Source organism: Phocoena sinus, chromosome 9 (assembly GCF_008692025.1).
Source record: "Phocoena sinus isolate mPhoSin1 chromosome 9, mPhoSin1.pri, whole genome shotgun sequence".
Classification (NCBI taxonomy): domain Eukaryota; kingdom Metazoa; phylum Chordata; class Mammalia; order Artiodactyla; family Phocoenidae; genus Phocoena; species Phocoena sinus.
The window spans coordinates 100,291,489-100,315,872 of NC_045771.1; the positions used below are offsets into that span (position 1 = coordinate 100,291,489).

Sequence of the window (24,384 nt, forward strand, 5' to 3'; positions counted from 1 at the left end):
AATACAGAAAATTAAGTGAAAAAGTATAAAATGAAGAATTTCCAACAGCTCAAGATAATGTCAAGTTATAGATTCCAAGTAAAAATTCTCTTTATCTTCATTTTTGTATGGAAAAAGTTTTAAAATCCTTAGGACCCATCAAGTCCTTCAGAACTGGCTCCAATCTACCTTTTCAGCCCCGTTACCACCCAATATTCTTCACGCTCCCTCCTCTGCAGTCAGATTCTACTCCCTGCCTTTCCCTTCACGCAGCGCTCCCCCTTAGCCTGGCAAAGTCCCACTGTTAGATTCATTAGCAGAAGCCACTGGACTGAGGTGGCTCCAAAGCCCTGGCAGTGTAGTAAGCAAACCAAAACCTGAGCCCGTAGATGCCTCAAGGTATGAAATCAAAACACCAAGGACAACCAACGACAAACAGCTAGGCTTTAAGCTATAGCCAATCAAGAATGTCCTCGCTTTGCTTCCACACTTCTTCTACAGAGCTGACCCTTAAAGAAGACAGGTTTGTTGAATTGCTTAGGTCCACCCGCATGGGGATTTTTTTCAACAGTGAATACTACAGTACCACACAATCCCTAGTTGGTTCAATCCAGGGATAAGGAACCACAGACATGGAAGAAATTCAGTACAGAGGAATGACCTATGCAGAATTAAGTTATGGGGACATTCGACTGTTCGGAGGATCAGTGCCCCAACCCCCTCACTGTTCCCCTGGCTCGTCGGAAAAATGCTCGTAACCACTTCCAGCTTGGTGCTGCCTGATTCAAATCCATTTGTGCTCACTAAACTCTTAACATTTGTAATATGCCTCAGTTTACCTTTTGACAGTTCCGCTGTCAGAAGAGGAAATCGAAGGAGACCCTTGACAGCCCCCAGGAGGTGCCCTCATTAAAACAGGCCAAGTTTAATGAGATGACTTATTTTGCAAACAAATTAGCCTTACTTTGATTATCTTTAATAGAAATGAGGGTGATTGTAGAGAAAAAAAATTATGTTTCAGTAGAAAATTGTAACACAACCATGTGCATATCAGATTTTAGTCCTGTTCATTCATTGTCTTTGAGGTTTGCTATATACCTGTAAACTGGACTGGATCCTGAATTCTTCTAGCTTCTTCAAATACCTGGCTATGACTCTCCAAACTATCAATAATATTTCCAGTTTTCTCCCACCTTTCTGATCTGGAATCACTAAGAACAAAGATTGCCCTTGAACTTCCTTGAAGGGCCCACTCCTCAAACCCAGATGGAAGCCAAATTTCAGGACCCTGGACCTTAGATCCACATCCCTCAACTAAAAAGGGCTCCTCCAGAATCAGGCTCCCTGACTTCAGACTATATTACAAAGCAACAGTAATCAAGACAGTATGGGTACTGGCACAAAAAACAGAAAGATAGATCAGTGGAACAGGATAGAAAGCCCAGAGATAAACCCACGCACATATGGACACCTTATCTTTGATAAAGGAGGCAGGAATGTACAGTGGAGAAAGGACAGCCTCTTCAATAAATGGTGCTGGGAAAACTGGACAGGTACATGTAAAAGTATGAGATTAGATCACTCCCTAACACCATACACAAAATAAGCTCAAAATGGATTAAAGACCTAAATGTAAGGCCAGAAACTATCAAACTCTTAGAAGAAAACATAGGAAGAACACTCTATGACATAAATCACAGCAAGATCCTTTCTGACCCACCTCCTAGAGTAATGGAAATAAAAACAAAAATAAACAAATGGGACCTAATTGAAACTTCAAAGCTTTTGCACAGCAAAGGAAACCATAACCAAGACCAAAAGACAACCCTCAGAATGGGAGAAAACATTTGCAAATGAAGCAACTGACAAAGGATTAATCTCCAAAATTTACAAGCAGCTCATGCAGCTCAATAACAAAAAAAACAAACAACCCCATCCAAAAATGGGCAGAAGACCTAAATAGACATTTCTCCAAAGAAGATATACAGAATGCCAACAAACACATGAAAGAATGCTCAACATCATTAATCATTAGAGAAATGCAAATCAAAACTACAATGAGATATCATCTCACCACCAGTCAGAATGGCCATCATCAAAAAATCTAGAAACAATAAATGCTGGAGAGGGTGTGGAGAAAAGGGGACACTCTTGCACTGCTGGTGGGAATGTGAAATGGTTCAGCCACTATGGAGAACAGTATGGAGGTTCCTTAAAAAACTACAAATAGAATTACCATATGACCCAGCAATCCCACTACTGGGCATATACCCTGAGAAAACCAAAATTCAAAAAGAGTCATGTACCAAAATGTTCATTGCAGCTCTATTTACAATAGCCCGGAGATGGAAACAACCTAAGCGCCCATCATCGGATGAATGGATAAAGAAGATGTGGCACATATACACAATGGAATATTACTCAGCCTTAAAAAGAAATGAAATTGAGCTATTTGTAATGAGATGGATAGACCTAGAGTCTGTCATACAGAGTGAAGTAAGTCAGAAAGAAAAAGACAAATACCGTATGCTAATACATATATATGGAATTTAAGGGGAAAAAATGCCATGAAGAACCTAGGGGTAAGACAGGAATAAAGACGCAGACCTACTGGAGAACGGACTTGAGGATATGGGGAGGGGGAAGGGTGAGTTTTGACAGGGCGAGAGAGAGTCATGGACATATACACACTAACAAACGTAGTAAGGTAGATAGCTGGGGGGAAGCAGCCGCAAGGCACAGGGATATTAGCTCGGTGCTTTGTGACAGCCTGGAAGGGTGGGATGGGGAGAGTGGGAGGGAGGGAGACGCAAGAGGGAAGACATATGGGAACATATGTATATGTATAGCTGATTCACTTTGTTATAAAGCAGAAACTAACACACCATTGTAAAGCATTATACCCCAATAAAGATTTTAAAAAATAAAAAATAAATAAATAAATAAATAAATTAAAAAATAAATAAATAAAAAGGGCTCCTCCAGACTCTTGGAACTGCACACCAGGTGAAGATCTGAAGTGAAATTGACCACGGAGGTTCCTCCCCAGAAGCAGATGGCATCTCCCAAGATCCCAGAACAAGATCTTCATCTCCAATATAAAAGCCTTCATTCCTTTCGCCACTTCACTACTTGCTTTTTCTCTCTGCTAATGCACAAGAAGACAATGCTCCTTAGCTCTGGCAACTATCACTGAATCTACTGCCAAGGCCATAGCTGCACAACAAGAGTCACTAGGCTTTCTTGCTAAGGTGGTTCTAGATAATAGAATTGCTTAGATCACTTACTAGCTAAACAAGGAGTGTGCACCAAAGCAAATACTTCCTGCTGTATCTGGATCAACCCCTCTGATATTTTAGCAGATGTAAGAAATTAGCAAATAAGCTACTTGGCTAAAACAGGTTGATATCCCTTCAGGTATATTCTTTGATTTATTTGATACCAACTGGTTTCGTTCATGGGGGCCCTGGTTTAGGATTAGCCTTCAGTCTCTGTGTTATCGTCCTCATAGTCGCCATCAGTCTTCCTGGTGGGCTACATTCTCTCAACTGTCTTAAACGCATGTTCACAGCCATCAGCAGTACATCAGGGGGTCTCACTGCTCTTGGAGAAACAGAAGTGAACAAAGAGATGAACAGCAAAAACAATTCTTCCATGGACCTGACACCACAACCTGTGAGTTTCACAATGAGACAAGAGCAACTTAACTCTGATGGTGACCGAGGGTGGCACTTATACACCATTCGAGACCAATCTCTCACATATGAGAGCGTGACCAAAAGGGTATTGTTAGATTAACTAAACAAGGAGACCGTTAGGCTGAGGTGGCTCTACTGCCTTGGCAGCCTCTGTAAGCAAACTAAAACCTAAGCCTGTAAATGCCTCAAGGTTACAAAAGCAAAACCTAAGGACAACCAATCACAACTGGGCTTTAAGCTATAGCAACTGGATTCCTGACCCTCAGAAACTATGTGAGATAATAAATGTTTATTAAATTATTACGTTTGGGGATCATTTCTTACATAGCAATAGATGGATAGTAACAGTGGCTTCTCCCTTGAGTGCCCTCTTAGCCCCAGGAATGGGGCTGCTCCTCATATCGGCTATTCCTATATTCTCTAGAGTTCTCTTTACTTCTTATGAGGCAACCTCTCGTTACTCCAATCTCTTTATGCTTAGGAATAATTCTTTATATGAAACTTTCCCTACCAAATCACTGTGTGGTTTCTGTCTCCTGAGTGCGTCCCTGACGATACAGCAGAGAAACCTGACGCTGCTCATTGGAGAAGCACTGAGAAACACTGGTGTACATCAACCATGATTCAGCTCCTGAAGTTCACGGCCACAAGGAAATCAAGCAAAAAGAAGAAGGGAAGAAATGGCTATTAGAGAAGCAGCCAACAGTGCTGACTTTAGATACCTTCCGAATTTAAAGAACAAAAACAAAAAAAGCTACTATTACACTGGTTCACTGCTTTTCATAGTATCTGGACCGATGTTGTCAAAATGTTACAAAAGCCTACTTACAGAAACATAATTCAGTGAAGTAGACTTGATCTGGTTTTAGAACTGGAGGTGAACTTTACTGATTGATTACACCACAACATATACACAGCTAACCTAAATGGGATCAAATAAGTGACTTAAAGAATACTGAGCAATGAAGTTACTGTGTTGGTAGATTTTACGTAATCTCTTCTCACTAACAGCACACAGCATCATGATAAAATTATTCCTCAATGACTAATTTACAAATTACATTCTGTATTAATTTCCTAGGGTGCCGAAACAAATTGAGTGGCTTAAGACAACAGAAGTTTATAGTCTCACAGTTCTCGAGGCCATAAGTCCAAAATCAAGGGTTGGCAGGGCCATGTTCCCTCTGAGACTCTGGGCAGAATCCTTCCTTGCCTCTTCTAGTTTCTGGTGTTTGCTAGCAATCTCTGACATTCCTTGGCTCACAAATGCATCACTCTAATCTCTGCCTCCATCATTCCATGGCCATTTTCTCTCTCCCTGTGTGTCTCTGTCTCTCTTCTAAGGACACTAGTTTATATTAAGAGCCTACCTTACTCCAGCATGACCTTACTTTAATTACATCTAACATAACCTTATTCCCAAGAGTCACATTCTGACATTCCACAGGTCAGGACTTCATCTTTTGGGGAGACACAATTCAACTCATAACACCCTCATTTTCATGAAACTTCATGTCTATCAAAACAAATGCATAGTTTGACAACTTCTATTTTAATTACATTCCTAATATTCTGAGAATTAAAGATGTAATAATCACAATCTATCAATACAGAAGGCAGGGGAACTTAATTCATGTTCATTTTATTTTACTACTTCCCTAAATCTAAGCATTCTCTTACCTTAAGTGGGGTCTGGCTGCTTGCTGCTCTAAAACCAATACTCTAGAGGCAAGGCTGGTGGAAATGAAAGTTTGCTTTATTTTGGACGCTGGCAAACCAAGGGAGGGGAGAGGGGGTACTCGTGTCCAAAGGCTGACACCCCCTGCCCCCAAGGATGACCAGTGGGTAAGAGCTTTTAAAGGCGAGTTTCTGGAGTGTGTAAGTGGAAGCAGGGGGCTACGTGCAGAACAGCACAGTCAGCTCTGACAGGCGTCTCGAAATTGGTCATGTGGTGGTCTGATCAACATCATCTTGTTTTAAGAACACTTAGTTTTCAGTTCCAGGGTCGGTTTGCTCCGATTTCTTTGAGGCCAGTTCTCAGAATTGTGGCAGCTGATGTCATGGCTACAGTCTGGTCATCATGTAGTTCACTTCTTCCACCTGGTGGGGCTTTCCATCTCTACAAAACAGCTCAAAGGACATGGCCCAGAATACTATCTACAGCCTTTGAGGAGGAACTAAAGGTCCTTCACTTTGCTTCATGACTAAACTACTATTATTTTGTCCTGTTTGATTGCTTTCCTTTGCTTCTGCATTTTCTCACTTCTCTAATTCAACTTATTTGGCTGCAGTTTTTCTACAGACGAAAGGTGGGCTGAGGACATGGGCGGGGGGCGGCCGTGTGGACCACAGGGTCCTGCTCCATTTCATGTCCACCTTTCAAAATCAGAATCCCTCTCTCCCTTTAATGTGGTCTCATTTTCATGTTCAAGAACATGAAAAAACTCTTCCCCTTTCCTTTAGTATATAACAACAACCACTGGCATGGGTCCCCCACCCTGACTTATTTTAATTGTTTAATTGCATGGAGATATCACAAGCCCCATTAGTTATTTGTGGCTTAATTTTCTTTTACATAAGCCCGTTTGGTATGTAGTTGACGTCAACATTATGTTTACTGGATATAAAAGGTTAAAAAGAAAAACATGTAATTTCAGAACCAGTGTTTAACTCCTTCTCTGAGGTAGAAAATGAAACTCAACTGTTCTCACCTCTTTACTGTTCTCAGGGACTCAAAGAGTGGTTCCTTTCACTTATCTTTAAACTGCAGTAGCCTCCTTACTCTAAAGATAATATTGAGACAGCAACTGACAATATGTGTGAATGACAGATTTTTCAAATGTTTGCCAGAGACTTATTTTTACTACAAAGGATTTAAACACCAAGTCACAAACAAAACAGAAATGTATGTGAAAACATAAGAAATCCAGAGAAAAATCAGTGCTGACATATGAATTCTAAACCACGAGCACTGACTTTTCCAGGGGAAGAATGAGGATGCATTTATTGGGGGGCTTACCAGGCACCACGTAAGGCAGTTTGACAGACCACTTGATATACTTTAATTCAATCACTAACATCCCTGTGCGTTAGGAATTGTTCTCCAGATTTGAATTACATACAAGAAGAGCGAGTTTAGAGAAGTCACTTGCCTAAGATTCCATGTTCAGACCAATAATAGCTCTTTCAAAATTGCCTTCATTGGGGTGAACTAACGCCTTTTCAAACACAAAACACATGGGGAGCCAGGGAGGTAAAGTGGGAGTTGTAACAGAGATCAGTGGAAACACAGGAACCTAACCGGTGAACGCGCGGCTTTACCAAAACGAGAACAGCTGTGCCGATTTTCACGTAATCCTTCCTGTCCACCTTCCCCCTACCGAGTTAGCTTGTTCACACGTATTCCACTGCCGACTCCTGGGCGCACATACCAGACCCATTACAGTGACACTACTGTGTAGAAACAAGGCCTTTTGGTTGCTGTTCCCAAGCCGTACATTCCAAGGACAGGGGACCGGAGGCCAGGGCAGACGATAACCTCGGCCCCAGGGAAAGTGCCAACAGGCGGTCAGCGGGTACGCTTTACAGCTCTGGGGGCGGGCCCTCGATGATAAACAAATCTGCACCTCAACAGACCCCGGAGACCTGGCCCGCACTTCCGAGAGCCCCGAAAGAGCCTATTTCAAAGGCACGAGGGGCCAGGAGGCGCCTACCAGGAGGAAAGCGGCTAACAACGCAGAGCTCCACAGCCTTCCAGGGCCACATCGCCCGGGAAGGACCGAAGCTCGGCGCCCGCGCGCTGGGAGCTCGCCAGCCCCGGACCGCCCAGCGGCGGAACCCAGAGCCTTGACCCAGGAACAGCGCGCGGCGCGGGTGGGTGACTTCCGCGCGGCGAGGGGGCGGCGGGTGGACGCTACCACCGCCGGCGCTCCCCTCCCCCAACGCCTGGCGCGGCCCGAGTCCGGCCGCCGGTCGCCGACTCACCTTCCCATCGCTGTGGAAGGGGAGGCCGAGCTCGTCGGGAGTGAGCTGGGGGCGAGCACGTGGCGGCTCCTCGGCCGGCACGGCGGCGGCGGCCTCGTAGTCCGGGAAGGGGTTGGGGAACGCCCGCTCTTCCATATCCGCGTCCCCGCCCAACTGCAACTTAAACCTCCGGGACATGGTCTCGCCCATGTCGGCCGCGCGCCCTGCCCTCCGCGGGGCCGCGCGGTACGGCGAGCGAGCGGGGACAAGCCTCCTCCGAGGCGCTCGGGCCCGGCCGCGGGCGGGTCTCAGGCAAGCCTTAAGGAAGGCGGCGGGCGCCCCGCCCCGGCCCGGCTCTAGACGGGCCCTCGGGGAGGCTGCGGCGGTTCGCAGTCACCGGAGCGCCGCGGTAGCGGGGTTCCCTCCGAGGAGTAGGCTCCGGCCAGCGGCGCCGCAAGGGCAGCGTCTCCGGGGAGGGCGCTGTCCCTCCCAGTCATCCCGCCGTCGGGGGGGAGGGGGGTCTGGAGGAGGAGCCACCGCCTTTTTTTTTTCCTTTTAGGTTTTAAGTCCCTTTGTTTTGAATAAACGGGTATCTTTGGTAGCAGCATGTAATGTGAAAGCATCCTTAATCACCTAAATATTTCATCGACCGCCCCCCCAGGCTCGTCCAATATTAGTTTAATTGCCCAGGAGCATAACATGGATAATAATAAAAGGACACAAGCAAGTACATCTGCGTTTATGTAATCACAACATAGTTAGCAGCCTTTATTGGTTCTCTTTGTTCTTCTTGTTGTTTCTTTAATTATTTGAAACTAAATAGATGTAATGATTTCTCCCCCTTGAGGGAAATATATTATTCCTTTTTTTTTTTTTCCATTTAAACATTGAATGCCAGATGGTACTAGGTGATGACAAAAGATAGTTTCTACCCTCGGGATTCCAAGTTAGTGGGTGAGAAAAGTAAGCATAGCTTAGCATGATGTGGGTACTTTTCTGAAACCAAGCAAGGTATACATTAATATGTCAAAAAGTGACATGATAGAGGAAAACAGTACCAAGCCCTGGAAAGGCTCCATCCTCCTGCCTCTGTGGCCTGGCTTCCCACTCCTGTCTGTCCTGTTGTCTCCCCCAACTGTACAAGGATGCACATGTGAAACAGCCCCTACCTATAGGATGACCATAGGAAATTCCACTGTTGGAAAAAATCATTATAAAGGGGTTAGCATAAATATATATCCTTAGAGTTCAACGAAACAGAACTGATATAACGGAATGCCCTGAGGGGCCCGCTCCACTCTTCTGCTTCATTCGTTTGTCCCGGGGTCCATCTTTCTCCCACCCTCAGTCAAGGACATTTTCTAACTGCTCCTGAATTCTGATACCTTTACCATATAGGAAATTCAGTCCCCTTGTTAGGTAGTTAGTCAGACATTAGCAGCAAGGAGGTGACAGTGGCGAGAAAGACAAGGAAAAATCGAGTCACACACCCAGCCTTCTGGGGACTCTCCCCTGACTCCCCCAGAACGGGCGAAACTATGGTCGTGTGGTGAGCAACTTATCCTGATAAAGAGAGGCACAGTGATACGAGGGGGACTTCCCTGGGCTGCCCATGCCCAGACCACACAGGCATATAACCTACAGTGAACCCGAACTCATTATACCATAATTATAATAAAATCTACAGGTAGTTTTGCCCCCCGCCCCCGCAGTGGGCGTTTCTTAGCGATTCAAGGGTGAGAGCATGCGCAGCAGTAAACTTGTTCCATAGCTCGGGACTGTCAATCAAATAATGATCCCCTGTCACTCACCCCCGCCTCCCTGCAAAATGCTCCTTAAAAGGGCTCTTAAATAAATTAAATAAATAAATAAATTTTAAAAATTAAAAAAAAAAACAACGCTCTTAAGCCTGTACAGGAATGCTGCTTTCAATTCGCAGAAACAGCTTTCTCTCTCTCTCCCTCCCTCCCTCCCTCCCTCCCTCCCCCTCTCTCTCTCTCTCTCTCTCTCTCTCTCTCTCTCCCTTTGCTTCGATGAACTTTGCTTTGGGCTTCCTTCACTTCGCTGAAACAGCCCGCTCACTCTTTCTCTCTCTCCCTCTCTGAGAGTGTACCTACTTTGCTTTGTGCTTAAGCTTAACGTGGTAGTTTGCAATTCTTTGCTTACTATCGTGAACCGATATTGCTGCTCCGGGCCTTCCGTTGACCTCCTCGGTTGAAGCTACTTCGTTACCACGCAAGTCCACACGGTGACACCCTAACCACTGAGGCTGACCTGTCTTAGGAGCCATCCCTCTCCCACCTCAGGGACTTTACTACACAGAATAACCCACAGCAGACGTTTCCCAAAGCCTGCGTTGTGTAGACCCTAACACCGCAGGTAGGTGCAGCAGAAGCAACCACTGCTGGCTTTATGTTAAGCCTGGTGACCTTTGATCTCTCTCCACCCCTGTTGACTGAAAAAAAAAAGCACAACCTAAAAGTTGAGAATTATGTTTTATTCGGTGGCCTTACTGAGGACTATAGCCTGGGATGGCAGCCCCTCAGATAGCTCTGAGGAACTGTTCCAAAGAGGTAACCGAGGGGCTAGCATATATAGGAGTTTGCTGAAAAAAACAAAACAAAACAAACCCTGTTGTTGAATATGAAAAGATTACTGCTAATCACACACACACACAAAAACCCCAGACATCGCAAATTAATGATTTTAGGCTCATTGACAATATTCCATTGGTTGGCATCTTAACTGTCTGGGGCCAGTATCCTGCTTTTCTCCATCCTGAATCCCCTCAGCGTGCACCATCGGGAACGGGTGCACCATTGGGAACGGCCGCACTGGCTGAGGGCTTGACGGTCAGAACATTCCTCGTTTACTGAAATGGCAGGGCAACATTGTGTCCACAACCTGGTGCGAGGTAAAGGCAGGTTTTCTCATTCTTCTTAAAATCTTGGGCATAACCATGGACAACTGTTGGCAAGTACACAAACTTGTCCTAAGGACAACCGGTATGTTCAGAGACCGAAATAGCTAAACCCAGTTTAAGGAATTGGCAAATTTTCCTAAACGCTGTCCGATCTGCCGGTTCCTGCCCTCAGTGGAGATTTCACTTACTGATTACATTATTTTTCAAGAAGTGACTGTCTCCGTTCTTCACCTTCTTGTCTCCAAGAGGCTTTTTAATGCAGGAGGTATGGGGATCCGTTCTGCCCTTTCAAACCTCAGGACCATCCTCCTTTGGTGTACACTCTTTAGTAGTACAAAGATTCGACCAGTGCCTTGAATTACAACATTTTAATTATTTTAGGCCAAACCAAATTCTTTGACAGGGAGGGCATCCTCCCCAACCCTTCTATGTAAGTGAGATGGACAGTACAAGGATTAGCTAAATGCCCATCCGAAACAAATCCCGGGAGTGGTAAGGACAATTTGCAATTGACCTGTCCCTTCTCTCAAAGGAATCTAACTGGGAGAGGGGCGCCTCTGTGTTCCCTGGCTGAAACCTAGGGCACCACTCAAGGTTGGGAACTCTGAAAGGGCCCAGGGAGTGAGACTTCTCCCCGTCACAGCAGGTTTTCCGGAGGGAGTGCAGAGGGCTGCATGGCTGAGAAACTTCCAGATGGCATGCCTGTTGGCAGGGGGTCAGGGGAAGGAACATTTGTTGATGACACATGCAGGCCTGAGGCTTTGTTTGTTTTTGATTTATTAAGTGTTTTTCTTTCTATTATATTTATCCTTCACGTTTGTCATCTGACAGGCTTTAGATTTGCCCACGTTCCTCAGCTACCCGTGAGTCCTCTGGTCCCATTGCCAGAGCTGCCCAGGCTTTCATTAAGAAGGCTTTTCCTTTGGATGGTACAAGGGGAAGTCCCAGCAGGCAGACCAGCAAACTCCCTTTGTCTTTCACTGCATTCCTCTCTGAGATTTCCCTACACTTTGTCCATCCATCAGGGTCCAAGTTGTTAGCTAGTTGGGGAAAGAAACAAGCCCAGGGTATGTATAGGGGAGGGGTTTGCTTTATCCCCTTTCTCTGTTGATACATAAGACGGTTCCTTCCAGCTGCAGTCCGTATACAGGACCTATGTATGCTCTACAGCCCTGATTTAAGACAAATTTGATCCCTTAAGCTGGCAGTTCTCAAAGTGTGATCAGAGACCCTTTAGGGTGGCTAAGAAGCCAACACTAGTTTTTGGTGTTTTGATTTTGAGAATAATTTAATATGTTAACTTTAACATAAACTATTATATCTTAATGTCATTATTTTAAATGTGAAGAAACAGATCCTTACAAGACCAAAATAACACACAGCCCATAAGATGGGTTTCTCCCTTTTCCTTTTTTTAAAATTTAAACAGGGCTTCCCTGGTGGCGCAGTGGTTGAGAGTCCGCCTGCTGATGCAGGGGACACGGGTTCATGCCCCGGTCCAGGAAGATCCCACATGCATGGCCGCTGAGCCTGCGCGTCTGGAGCCTGTGCTCCGCAAGGGGAGAGGCCACAACAGTGAGAGGCCCGCGTACCGTAAAAAAAAAAAAAAAAAAAAATTTAAACAAATGTTCACCAGGCCAGTTCAACAAGTAAGGCAAATAATGTGGATATGAAGGCTGCAGTTCACAATATACCACATCTAGAACCTAGGGAGGTGCATGAGACAGAAGGGGTAGTTATTCTAATTAGACAATCAAGTAACATCATGACAAATGGATGTGCAGCATCAAAACTCTTCATTTAGATTTCTTATCTCTTAGTGATCAGAGGTCCCACGTTGTCTCCAGTCTTTTTGATACTGACCAAGGCTCGTGGCCTTCCCCAAACAATAGAAATTGACTAGAGGCCGGTCAAGGCTTTACTGGGGCCCCTGCTGCAGCAGGAGGGAGAACAAGTAACAGGTTTCCCTGCTTGCTTCCGGAGGGGTTGGGGAGTGGGGGGCTCTGAGGTGCAAGCTGTTTCCTTACATGGGGTGAGGGCAGGGGTGTATCCAGGGGTCGGGCCAGAGGGGTGGCTTAGGTTGTTTGCTCACCCCTTAGGTGGTGTCGAGTGCAGGGGGCACGTGCAGTGCCCTGCTTTTGCTCCTGACACCCTGTTTTTGCTGCCAGCTCTTCAGAAGTGACAGTTGGCTTTTTCTGGTCTTTTGTATCTTTTGTCCAGAATTTGCCCCAACTGCACGTGCACACAGTTATTTTTAGTCCCATATAGTTTCTTTGTATCCTGTTGCTCTAGGAGCCGATTGTCCAGGTGCAAGCACGGCAGCCCTGCAGCAGAGGGTCCCGGGTCCCAGCCTGTCTCATCTTTGTTGTGTTTTGTGTGAAATCCGTTGCAGAATGGAAACCTTTGGGACCTCCAACAATGGCAGGAGTACAGATCAGGGCTGTTTTTCTGGATATGAAAGGCTGCAATGATCTCTAACATAAAATCTTTTGTAAGCTAGATAACCAACGGCAGCTGTCCCAGCAGCAACGGTAACTGGTGCTCTGGTAGTCAGACATGTCACTCATACACGTGCACAGGACACAGAGCACGAGTGGGCCTGCGCAGACAGCTGGCGTCATGTGCGAGAGGAGTACCCGTGAACTACCGTCTCTCATGAGTGTACCGTGGGGTTTTCCAGAGGCAACATGATACGTGATGTCATAGCGGATTAAGTAGAGAAGCAGCCAGGTGAAAAGATTCGCAAAAATATAAAACAATGCCCCTTTTCTCATGCATGTTTTTTTTTTAACATCTTTATTGGAGTACAATTGCTTTACCATGGTGTGTTAGTTTCTGCTTTATAACAGTGAATCAGCTATACATATACCTATATCCCCATAATTGTTATTTTGGTTTTGAAAATAGTTATCTTTCATAAAAATATGTTTATGTTAATCCGTAGCATGTAGTTTACGTTAATATATTGACAAATGAATAAATATTAAAATGTTTTCAGTTTGAATTTCTAATTTGGTACGTATTGATAGATATTGCTCATACAGAAATTATTTTGGGTCCTCAATAAATTGTAAAGGTGTAAAGGGATTCTGAGGCCGGACATTTGAGCACCACTGCCTTCAGCAAGCTGTTGCATCAGGCACATTTCACTTCGGGGACATGATTCAAAGCAGTACAATGTGTAGGTAAGCACTGCAAAGAGCTGCACCCTCACCTGCTCGTGTTTGCCACTTCCTGTAGTCTTTTTTACTAGGTCTCCCTATGACACTAATGTATTTTGATGTCATTTGTATAATTTCTTGCTTTGTGGAACTCAATTTGTGATGGGAAAATTATGATCAAAGAAAGGCTAGGTGTCAATTCAAACATGTAAAAGGAGAGTTAGGAGATCCTGTCCCAAATTGCATGTGTAGTCACGGATGTATCAATAGATTTAAAGCTTGTGCCAAAATCTAAAACGTAAGCTGGATGTTAGTGCTTCCATGATAGCTGTAGAAACCAGAAACAATTTAGATTGTAACCAATGTTGGGTTTTGCAAGCATTTGCAGGAAGAAGTGGTGGTGGATTGGAAGGCATCTTTCCCTGCTCCTGTCCCTGTGGCAGCTCTCAGCACCGGTCCTCTGTGGCAGTGCCCCTGGGTGCTGAGCACAGGGCCACTGCTCTCGTGGGGATGCTTCAGCGGCTCTCACCAGAGGAGGGCGTGTCGATCTTTAAAAGTCTTTGAGTCAAAATGGGCAATTTCATGCTCTCTTTCTACATCAGATCAAAATCTATCATGACTGCCCAAAATGTCCAATTTGATTTCTAGATCTCTGCAGGAATCTGTGGGACGATTTAAGTTGTTCTAGACTAACAGATAGATAAGAAGGCAAGGGTGAACCCAGCAGTTGGTTAGATCACAGAAAAGGCTAAGAAGGAGCAGACAGCACTGAAGTGGCCACAGGCTCTCAGCACGAGCTCATCTGGAATGCCCCGAAGTATGAGACAGAAAGGTTGACTCAGGTCAGCCGTCTCTGAGAAGGTCTGGGGACACGCAGTCAGCCCTGGCACAGTCCTATTTGCAAGGAATGTGTCTTCCTTTACCCTCTGAGGGCCAGGTGCAACCATCGGGCCCAGGAACAAAGCCTCAGTTGCAGACATGGTGGGATTCTGGGAACAATGCGGGGCAGGGGCTCATCCCCAGCTCAACCCGGATTGGTCCTCAGAAAAGAGAATGTCATCATTTCCCGCCCTCCCACAGGAAATGATGAATTTATTACATAAGGATGTTATTTGTACATTTAAATGAGCAATACTGAGGAATGAACTTCTAATTTAGCAATACAACGTAGTTTTATATTATGTCAGTTCTACAGAATTTTATATTTCCTGTAAATACAAACTGTACGTCTGTTCCAAAATTTATTGCCTAGATGTTACATTGTAGGGGTTCAAGTAAAAAATGAAATGAAGGGATACGTTAATAATTTAACTGAAACTGAAAACAGGTAAACTATAAGTAATTTAGACTGCGTTTGAGACATGGTTCTTACTAACTGCACCTAGCATATAACAGTTTACTAAACATGCAGTTATTTGACTTTTTAAAAATAAGAATTAGACATACATCTATATCACGATCTATAGAATTCTCTAGTGACAGAACTGATTTCAAGTTTTTCTCATGCTGTAATGATTAAATTTTTCTTCCTGGCACTCAAGTACAAGGATAATCTCTATTCCCACGAGAGTTTTTGAATCAAATCTATCTATATATCTATATCTTTGAACTGCTCTCTGAGCAAAACTGGGAGGACCCATGCCTCTGCATTTTGATTAATAACAGTGCTCTACAAAACACTGGAAGGAAGAATGGGCTTCATGGATAACTGTGCACTACCCCTTCCTTCCTCCAGACCAGGCACAGCCCATGAGGGAGGCAAAGGCAGCGTGGTGCCCTGTGAAGCAGATGCAGTGCCGGAGGAGCAGACTCCCCCTAGAACATAGGAGACGCACTATAAAGATTCCCATAAATATTTGGTGGCGGGGTGTGGTTTGCAGGTAATGAGCCAGTGAACTGTGACTTCCAACTGTTCATGAGAAGTTCTTCATAAGCTAGGGGAACCTGGCCTACCTGGTGCACAGAGCAGTTGCAGAGATAAGTTCTTTCCAGGAAAAAATACAGGATTTTTCGGTAACGAGTACTACAAGATACCTTTTCTACTCAGGTGGCTGCTCTGCCTCCATCTAGCTAATTATTTCCTTAGCTCTTCTCCATGCAAAGAAATAGGCGTCTCCTAATGCAAACTGGACTTCATTTGGGACAGCCCTCCCATTCATAAGGAAAGAGCTGGCTTACTAGCTAGCTACCCGATCTCCTTAGCAGATAATGGCATGGAAAGATCCCCCTCCTACTCTACATATTGTGCTATATAAACTGTCCAGAATAGGCTAATCTATAAAGACAGAAAATAGATGAGTGGTTTCCTGGGGCTCTGGGGAGAGGGGATTAGGAAGTGATGGTTAGGAGATATGGAGGGATTTTTTTGCGGTGAGGAAAACGGTCTAAAATTGATTGCGGTGATACAATCAATTGCACAACTCTGTGATATACTAAAACCATTGAATCATACACTTCCAGTGAGTGAATTATATGCTGTATGAATTATACCTCAATAAAGCTGTTACACACAAAAAACAGTTGAGGCACCGATAGCCAATACGCAGGCAGAAGAGTGCCATGATCCAACTCTCCACCAACACATGTGGGTGGCAGGACGGAGCTCACCTGCACCAGGTGAGGTGGAGAAACTCAAGACACCTAGGCTGTATGTTGGGACACAGATTTATTATTGATGATTGGCCATAAAAAGGCTTTGGGAGTGACATTACATGGCATCACTCAAATGTGCTCTGATATGGTCCCCATGAGAATTAGTATGGTGACCAGAGGAAGAAAGAGAAGGATAAAGAGAAAAGGAGAGAGATGGCATAATACACCCTAGGCCCTTTCTTGGAATTTTCCAAGTTCCTTTCCTCTGCCCAGGATTCTTGAAGACTGGCTGTGCCTTCTGGGTGGGGTGCCCCAGGCCCTGGCGGGACATACAAGGGTCCGTTCCCATTTCTTTTCTTCAGAGCACTCGCTCCCTACAGGGTACAAACCAGATGCCCCAGAAGCTCTGGGACTTGTGCCTCTGGAGACTCCCTAGGGTCCCCCTGGCTGGACCCAGGTTCTAGGAGAGTGGTCTGGAGAATGATTAGGCCTCAGAATGGGGCTGATACACTGACTTGGGGTGATTCAAATTGTTTGTGTAAATAATGGCCCTGCAAAACATTATTTGCCTTGGGCCCTATACACCCTCCTGTATGTATTTGTCAACGAAAACTCAATTCATCGTCAAGCTAAGAAGGAAAAATTGAGAATTTTGAAATTGAGGATTATAACCTGGGAACCGTTCCGCCTGTTAGAAGTTGAAGGCCCAGTCAAACACATTTTCAAGACAAACGATCGTACATAAAAATGACATACTTATATTTTACATAAAATTCACCAAAGACACACTAGTCCAGGTAATCATGGTCAAAGTGAGCAGCAGGTCACTATGACCCCCTACAGACCTGGGAAAGAACACTAACCTTTTAAGACGTTCCATTGCTAGCATCAGAAGAAAGGAAAACAATTGATCTTTACCATGGAGCAGGCGCTCCCACTTTTGAGGAGGTCTGGTTAATGTATAACGCAGATACACACTGCACCTTAAAGGGGGAGGGAGGAGGCCCAAACAGAGAGAATCTTATGCTTACATTTTCTTGTCTTGCCTTAAAATGTAAATTTTATTTCATCACCTCCCCCAACTTCAGAAATAATGTTAGTAGAGAAGAAGGAACACCATGTTCACCCCTGTGACTGTCACAGTCAATTGCATGGTCAACTCTTCTTCAAAAAGGGGTCAAGAATACACAAGAGTACAACATGGGGGATACAGCCAATAGTTTTTTTTTTTTTTTTTTTTTTTTTTTTTGCGGTACGCGGGCCTCTTACTGTTGTGGCCTCTCCCGTTGCGGAGCACAGGCTCCAGACGCGCAGGCTCAGCGGCCATGGCTCACGGGCCCAGCCACTCCGCGGCACGTGGGAGCCTCCCAGACCGGGGCACGAACCCGTGTCCCCTGCGTCGGCAGGTGGACTCTCAACCACTGCGCCACCAGGGAAGCCCTACAGCCGATATTTTTAAATAACGTAAATGGAGTATAACCTTTAAAAATTGTGAATCACTATATTGTATACCTGCAACTGATAAAATATTGTACATCAACTATACTTCAACGAAAAAAGAAAGAAAATAAAATATGAGAAACAAAAAGAATACACAGGGATATACGATTTCTCTTCCAGAAATGGTGATGGGAAGACTGGGTATCTATAACCAAAAGAATGAAATTGGACCCTTATAAACCTGTTGACTGAAAAAAATGCACAAGCTAAAAGTTGAGAATTATGTTTTATTTGGTGGACAAAACTGAGGGTTTAAGCTCGGGACACAGCCTCTCAGATGGCTCTGAGGGACTGACCCGAAGAGGTAAGGGGGAAACCGGGATACAGAGGAGTTTTTGCAACAAAGACCAGGTAGTCAGGACATCAAAAGATTACTGTTAATGAAAGAAAACCAGACATCTTAAGTTAAGGAATTTAGTGCTTTTCTATGTGTGGGAAGATGCAAGAGTCTGGGCTCACTGAAGTCATCCCTTTGATCTGCACCTCAGCTATCTGGGGCCAGTGTCGTGTGCTTTCTCGTCCTGAGTCTCTTCGGGGTGCAAGTCCGGGGGTGGCTGCAGTGGCTGACTACTTGATGGTGGGCATCCGGTTTCTACCCTGAGTTCCCTTAGGGCTCACCACAGGGTGGGCTGTAATGTGATGGCTTGATTTGATCCTTTGTTTACTGATATGGGAGGGAACTTTGTTTTTCATTGATATACCATACACAGAAATCTACTCAAAATGGATTTAAGACTTAAACATAAGACCCCAAACTGTAAAACTCCTCAGAGAAAACTCCTCAGGGAAAACTCCTCAGGGAAAAACTTCGTGACATTGATCTTGACAGTGATTTCACAAAGATGACACCAAGAGCACAAACAACAAAAACAAAAATAAACAAGCAGGGCTACATTGAACTAAAAAGCTTCTGCACAGCAAAGGAAAAAATCACTAGAGTGAAAAGGCAACCTAAGGGTTGGGAGAAAATATTTGCAAGCCATATATCTGATAAGGAGTTAATCTACAAAATGAACAAGGAACTCCTACAGCACAACAGTAAAACAAACAAAAACAAAAACCAACCAAACAAAAAAAAACCAACTCAATTTAAAAGTGGGGCTTGAATAAAATAGTCAAATACAGAGAATTGAAAAGAAGAATGGTGGCTACCAGAGACTGGGGGGAGAGAGAAATGGGTATAAAGTTTCAGTGACCCAAGATGAATAAGCTCTCGAGATCTGTTGTACCACATTGTACCGATACTCTACAGTAATCTATTGTGCACTTTAAAATTTGTTAAGAGGGTAGATCTCATGTTAAGTGTTTATTCCACAGTAAAATAAAAACAACAGCAAACAGACAAAAAAAGATATATGGTTCAGTTACATGTCCTATCATTTGTGTTATTATAGATATATGTCATGTATATACGTCATAAACATCCAAACACAGTGTTAATCTTTCTTTTAAAGAAATTAATAGAATAAAAAAAGAACTTCAAACTGTTTCCCCTGCAGTGGACAGCAGCTGAAATAGCTAACCGTTCTTTTAGTTTTCAGCTGTTCCTTTTTGCTGGGACCATTGAAGTCTCCCTGTGATGGAGCACGACCCTATGGGGCCTTCCCGGGACAGACCCCTCCCCCATATCCTCTGCTTTAGCTCCTCTCTGAAGTACCTAGATAATAGTATCTGATGCACGTTCCCTGAGTTGCTTTACAGATGTGAAAAAAACCCACCAAATGGAAGACGTTAATTACTAGATGGCCATGAGCACATAGTCCCCAGGTCTCCTAGAGCCTGAGGATTGATAATGTGAACCCCTGTGACGCCACCCTGTTACCTCACCGTGAACCAATCAGAGAGCTGTGCACAAGCTGATCGCTTACCCTGCGACCCCTTCCTCACCTGGCTTTTAAAAGTGCTTTACCGAAACCCATTGGGGAGCTCGGGGTTTTTGAGCTCTAGCTGTCCCGGACTACTACGTGTGTGGCACCTTACAATAAAGGTTGCACTTTCCTTCACCGTAACCCAGTGTCAGGAGACTGGCTTTACTGGGCAAGGCTGAGCAGACCCAAGTTTGGTTTGGTAACATCCCCACGCATGTGTAGTTTAGCAGATCAGCCAAGAATCTGGGCAGAGTTTACAGTCAGACTTTGGGGTTTAGCCACTCTGCGTCTCCTTCCCTTCCAGGATTTCTTCCCAAACTTTCCATCTGCTCTGCCGGTCCCAAATTTTGTCACCTGACACTTCAAGCCGCCTTGAGCAGCCTATGGCCTGGGGAGCTCTCCAGGTTGCTTCAGGCCAACAGCTGCATAATCACAAATCTTGCCCACTAGGCTCCCTGACTTTCAAGGACTGACTCCACTCCAGTTTCTGCCTGCTTTTGGTCCTGCTCAAGTATATACACCCTGTGGCCTTTTTAAAAATTTTTACTGGAGTCTAGTTGATTTACAATGTGTGTTCGTTTCAGGTGTACAGCAAAGTGAATCAGTTATACATATACACATATCCACTCTTTCTTAGATTCTTTTCCCGTGTAGGCCATTACAGAGTATCGAGTAGGGTTCCCATGCTATACAGCAGGTTCTGATTACTTATCTATTTTATATATAGTAGTGTGTATATATCAATCCCAGTCTACCAGTTTATCCCTCCCCATCCTTATCCCCTGGTAACCATAGGTTGTTTTCTACATCTGTGACTCTACTTCTGTTCTGTAAATAAGTTCATTTTTTCCCTTTTTTTTAGATTCCATATATGTGATATCACATGGTATTTGTCTTCCTGTGTCTGACTTACTTCACTCAGTATGACAATCTCTAGGTCCATCCATGTTGCTGCAAATGGCATTATTTTGTTCTTTTTTATGGCTGAGTAATATTCCATTGTGTATATGTTCCATATCCTCTTTATCCATTCCTCTGTTGATGGACCACACTGTTGTCTTTTTAACTCTTTATTATTATTATTTTTTTTTGCGGTACACGGGCCTCTCACTGCTGTGGCCTCTCCCGTTGCGGAGCACAGGCTCCGGACGCGCAGGCTCAGCGGCCATGGCTCACGGGCCCAGCCGCTCCGCGGCATGTGGGATCTTCCCGGACTGGTGCATGAACCCGTGTCCCCTGCATCGGCAGGCGGACTCTCAACCACTGTGCCACCAGGGAAGCCCCTAACTCTTTTTTTTTTTTTCAGGTTTTATCAGTGTTATCTACGGGAGGATTTGACCTCCTGCAGATAGTTTGGTGAAATCGTTTCCCCGTTATAGAAGCCAGAACTCCTGTATATATTTTATGTTTTTCTTTAGCAATAAATCATGAATGTTTACCTCTGTCCTTAAATATCTCCTATAACATGATTTTATTGGCTGCATAGTGTCCCACTGTATGACCTATCAGAACTTATTTTATCACATCATTATGAGAGGTTTAGTTGTTTCTGTTTGTTTTTATGAGTAACAAATAATAAGATATTAATGGCCACTGGCCATTCACCAAAGCTGAAAGCAGCTCTTTTGCCCCTTTCCTGTTTTCCCATTTCTGTTCCCTTCTAACCTTGAAAGAACCTAATTAACCTGTTGATTCTTTTCCTAGATAAGAAGTAAGAATGAAGAATTAAGTAAAGAATGACTAGCTCTCTACCCTCAAGAGACCCTCTTAGTAATGCTGCAGGCAGAGCACACAGACAAGATAACATATGAAGAGAGAGTCAGCCAGTCTGCACACAATGGAGAAGGATGCAGAACCCAACCTCCTGCCTCGATAACATATGAAGAGAGAGTCAGCCAGTCTGCACACAATGGAGAAGGATGCAGAACCCAACCTCCTGCCTCGATGATTCACTGAGATTCTTGCCCTCATTCTGTCCCCTCAAAAATTATAATGGCTGAGCAGAATCTTTGGAGTTGGCCTTGGGACATGAGCCCACCTTCTCCCCAGATTGCCAGCTTTTCTGATTAAAGCACCTTTCCTTCCTATTGACACATGCCTCTCGACTATTGGCTTTTGAGTGGCAAGCTGCTGAACTTGAGTTCAGTAACAAGGTGATCATGTGACAGTACACGGCACTGCCCAGCTTTGGGTGGCGCCACTCACACTGTATTGTGTCTGAGACATCCGTAGGAACACATCTTAGAATACACATAGTTCTGTAGAGCTGTGCTGTGCTGGGGCCATGTCTAGGAGCCCAGGGACGCTGTCAGGGAGAAGGAGGATATGAAGCGCTAGAGAATCCCAAAGAAACTATGAGTTGTTACTTTTGGCTGTGTTGGGTCTTCCTTGCTACGTGCTGGCTTTCTCTAGTTGCAGCGAGCAAGGGCATGGGCTTCTCATTGCAGTGTTTTCTCTTTGTTGCGGAGCACAGGCTCTAGGTGTGCGGGCTTCAGTAGTTGTGGCACGTGGGCTCTAGAGTGCAGGCTCAATAGTTGTGGCACACAGGCTTAGTTGCTCCGCAGCATGTGGGATCTTCCCGGACTAGGGCTCGAACCTGTGTCCCCTGTATTGGCAGGCGGATTCTTAACCACTGTGCCACCAGGGAGGTCCCACATTTACTTTTCTTTATATTCCTTTCTAGGGTTAGGGTAACATCTTGACTGAAATTTAAATATAGGGCTATAAAATAGAGCAATAAAATACTTTCTATTGGAAAGAAAGAAAGAAAAAGAAAGAAATAAGAAAGGAAGGAAGAAAGGGAAAGAGAAAGAAAGAAGAAAGGAAGGAAGGAAGAAAGGAGAAGGAAGGAGGGAGCAAGGGGAAAGAGCAAGAAGGAAAAAAGAGAAAAGAAGGGTGGAGGGTGGAGTGAGGGGGAGGAAATACTTTGCGTGGCTTCTCAAATCAAAGCTCCTTCTGGGGGAAGCCAGTTGTGGTCCCATAAGCAAAATGCTTGATGTGTTGTCTTTTCAAATGATCATTGATATAATATTCCTACAAGTGACTACATTTTAGACTGTTAATTCTTACTATATACACAGTTTTAGATCTTTTATCTCTCCATCTGTCAGGGAAAGAATTGGCAAGGGTAGGGGTGACTCATCTTGGTTATTTCTTCTAGTCCTGTATTATTTCTCTGGCAATATGAATATCATGGAATTCTACCTGATTGGGCAAAAAATATCTCTATGTTCTTTTCTTATTATTTTTAGTAAATTATATCTACCCAGAATTCATATCACTAGTGGAGGCTTCAGTTCTTAAAAAGAATTGATTAACTAAGATTGGTTCCATCTGTACTTGGTCCTGTTGAATATAACATTCACCCTCCTCCTAGCACCAGGTTAATAAAGATAGTGAGAAAGTCCAATAGAACCCATCCAGATTAATAAGGAAAGATGCAAAAGAAAAGTTATAGTTTGGCTATCATGGATCTCACTAAAGTAAAGTTTATTGTTACCACCACCAATACAATCAGATGTAACCTTATTAAGAGGGAAACAGAAGGAGATTTCACATACACAGAAGAGAAGGTAGTGTGACCCAGGAAGCAGAGACTGAGTGATGTGGCCCCTAGCCCAGGAATGCCGGCCGCCACCAGAAGCTGGGAAAGGCAAGGGATGGATCTGTCTTATAAGACAGAAAAAGTAAAGCTCTGCTGACACCTTGACTAAGGCTCAGTGATACTATCTTTGGACTTCTGGCTCCAGAAACATGAGAGAATAAATTTCTATTGTAAGCCACTGTGTTTGTGCTAATTTGTTACAGCAGTTCAGGAAAGGAATACACCATGCAATGGAATGCTATATAGCAATAAAAATAAATGAATGGCTTCACACACAACTTGGATGCATCTCAAAAACATAACACTGAACCAAAGAAGCCAGAGTCAAAAGACAACCCACTGTATAAGTTCCATTTAGGTAAAGTTTAAAAACAGTCAGAACTCATCTCTGTTGTTAGAAGTCAGGACAGTGGTTGCCTGTGTGGAGGGGACATTGACAGCGAGGGGCATGAGGGGTGCCTGTGGCTTCAGTGATGTTCAGTCTTTACATCTAGGGTTGTGTTCAATTTTGTGATGGTTCATTGAGCTGTAATCTTATAATTTAATTTTAATAATTGATTACAATTTAATTATAATTAAAGCACTTTCTATATGCGTGTCTCACTTAAAAATTTATTTTAAAACACTAAATGAAATCTGGTCCAGTGGCATCTGATGTGTCTTCCCCACCATCGTCTCTATAGAGACTGTGGCTCAGGGGCTGGGATGGGAGTGTAGCTGCACCTGCTCTTTAATCCCCTCTCCCTTCTGGACCTACCTTGGCTTGGATTGTTTCAATCTGACGCTGGTGGCTTCTCTGCTATGCCATTCTCTGTGTAGACGGTGTGTGTGTTTGATTTGGGAGGGGGCAGCGTTCAGCTTCACCCTGACCTACCCTTTATCACAGAGTATTCCCTCAAAAGGGGGCAACTGTGTGTCCCGTTAGCCACACCAACAGTCCAGGTCTATAGCAACTGTTCAGGGCAGGGCTTGCTATCTCTTGTCCTGTGCCTGGGTGACCCGAGGGCTCCTGTCTCCCCCAGCATCTAAGCTCCACACTGGAATGCCTTATCCCCCCTTCATGTCTCCAAGAGCTTCAGAGATCTGGGCTGGGTGG

General features: G+C 44.4%; 1 protein-coding gene across 5 annotated transcripts in view; it reads right to left on the minus strand.

The window, feature by feature from the left end:
- Window positions 1–8,152, minus strand: part of LANCL2 (LanC like 2) — a 98,026-nt gene extending 89,874 nt beyond the window's left edge. The window contains exon 1 of one of the 5 annotated variants that reach the window (XM_032643411.1): window positions 7,662–8,064. In XM_032643411.1, coding sequence (XP_032499302.1) covers window positions 7,662–7,850 — 189 coding nt within the window. In that variant the 5' untranslated portion in view covers window positions 7,851–8,064. Of the gene's footprint in view, window positions 1–7,661 lie in introns of all 5 variants that reach the window. The other 4 variants (XM_032643413.1, XM_032643414.1, XM_032643410.1 and 1 more) reach the window with 4 other exon arrangements.
- Between the last annotated feature and the right edge of the window lie 16,232 nt (window positions 8,153–24,384).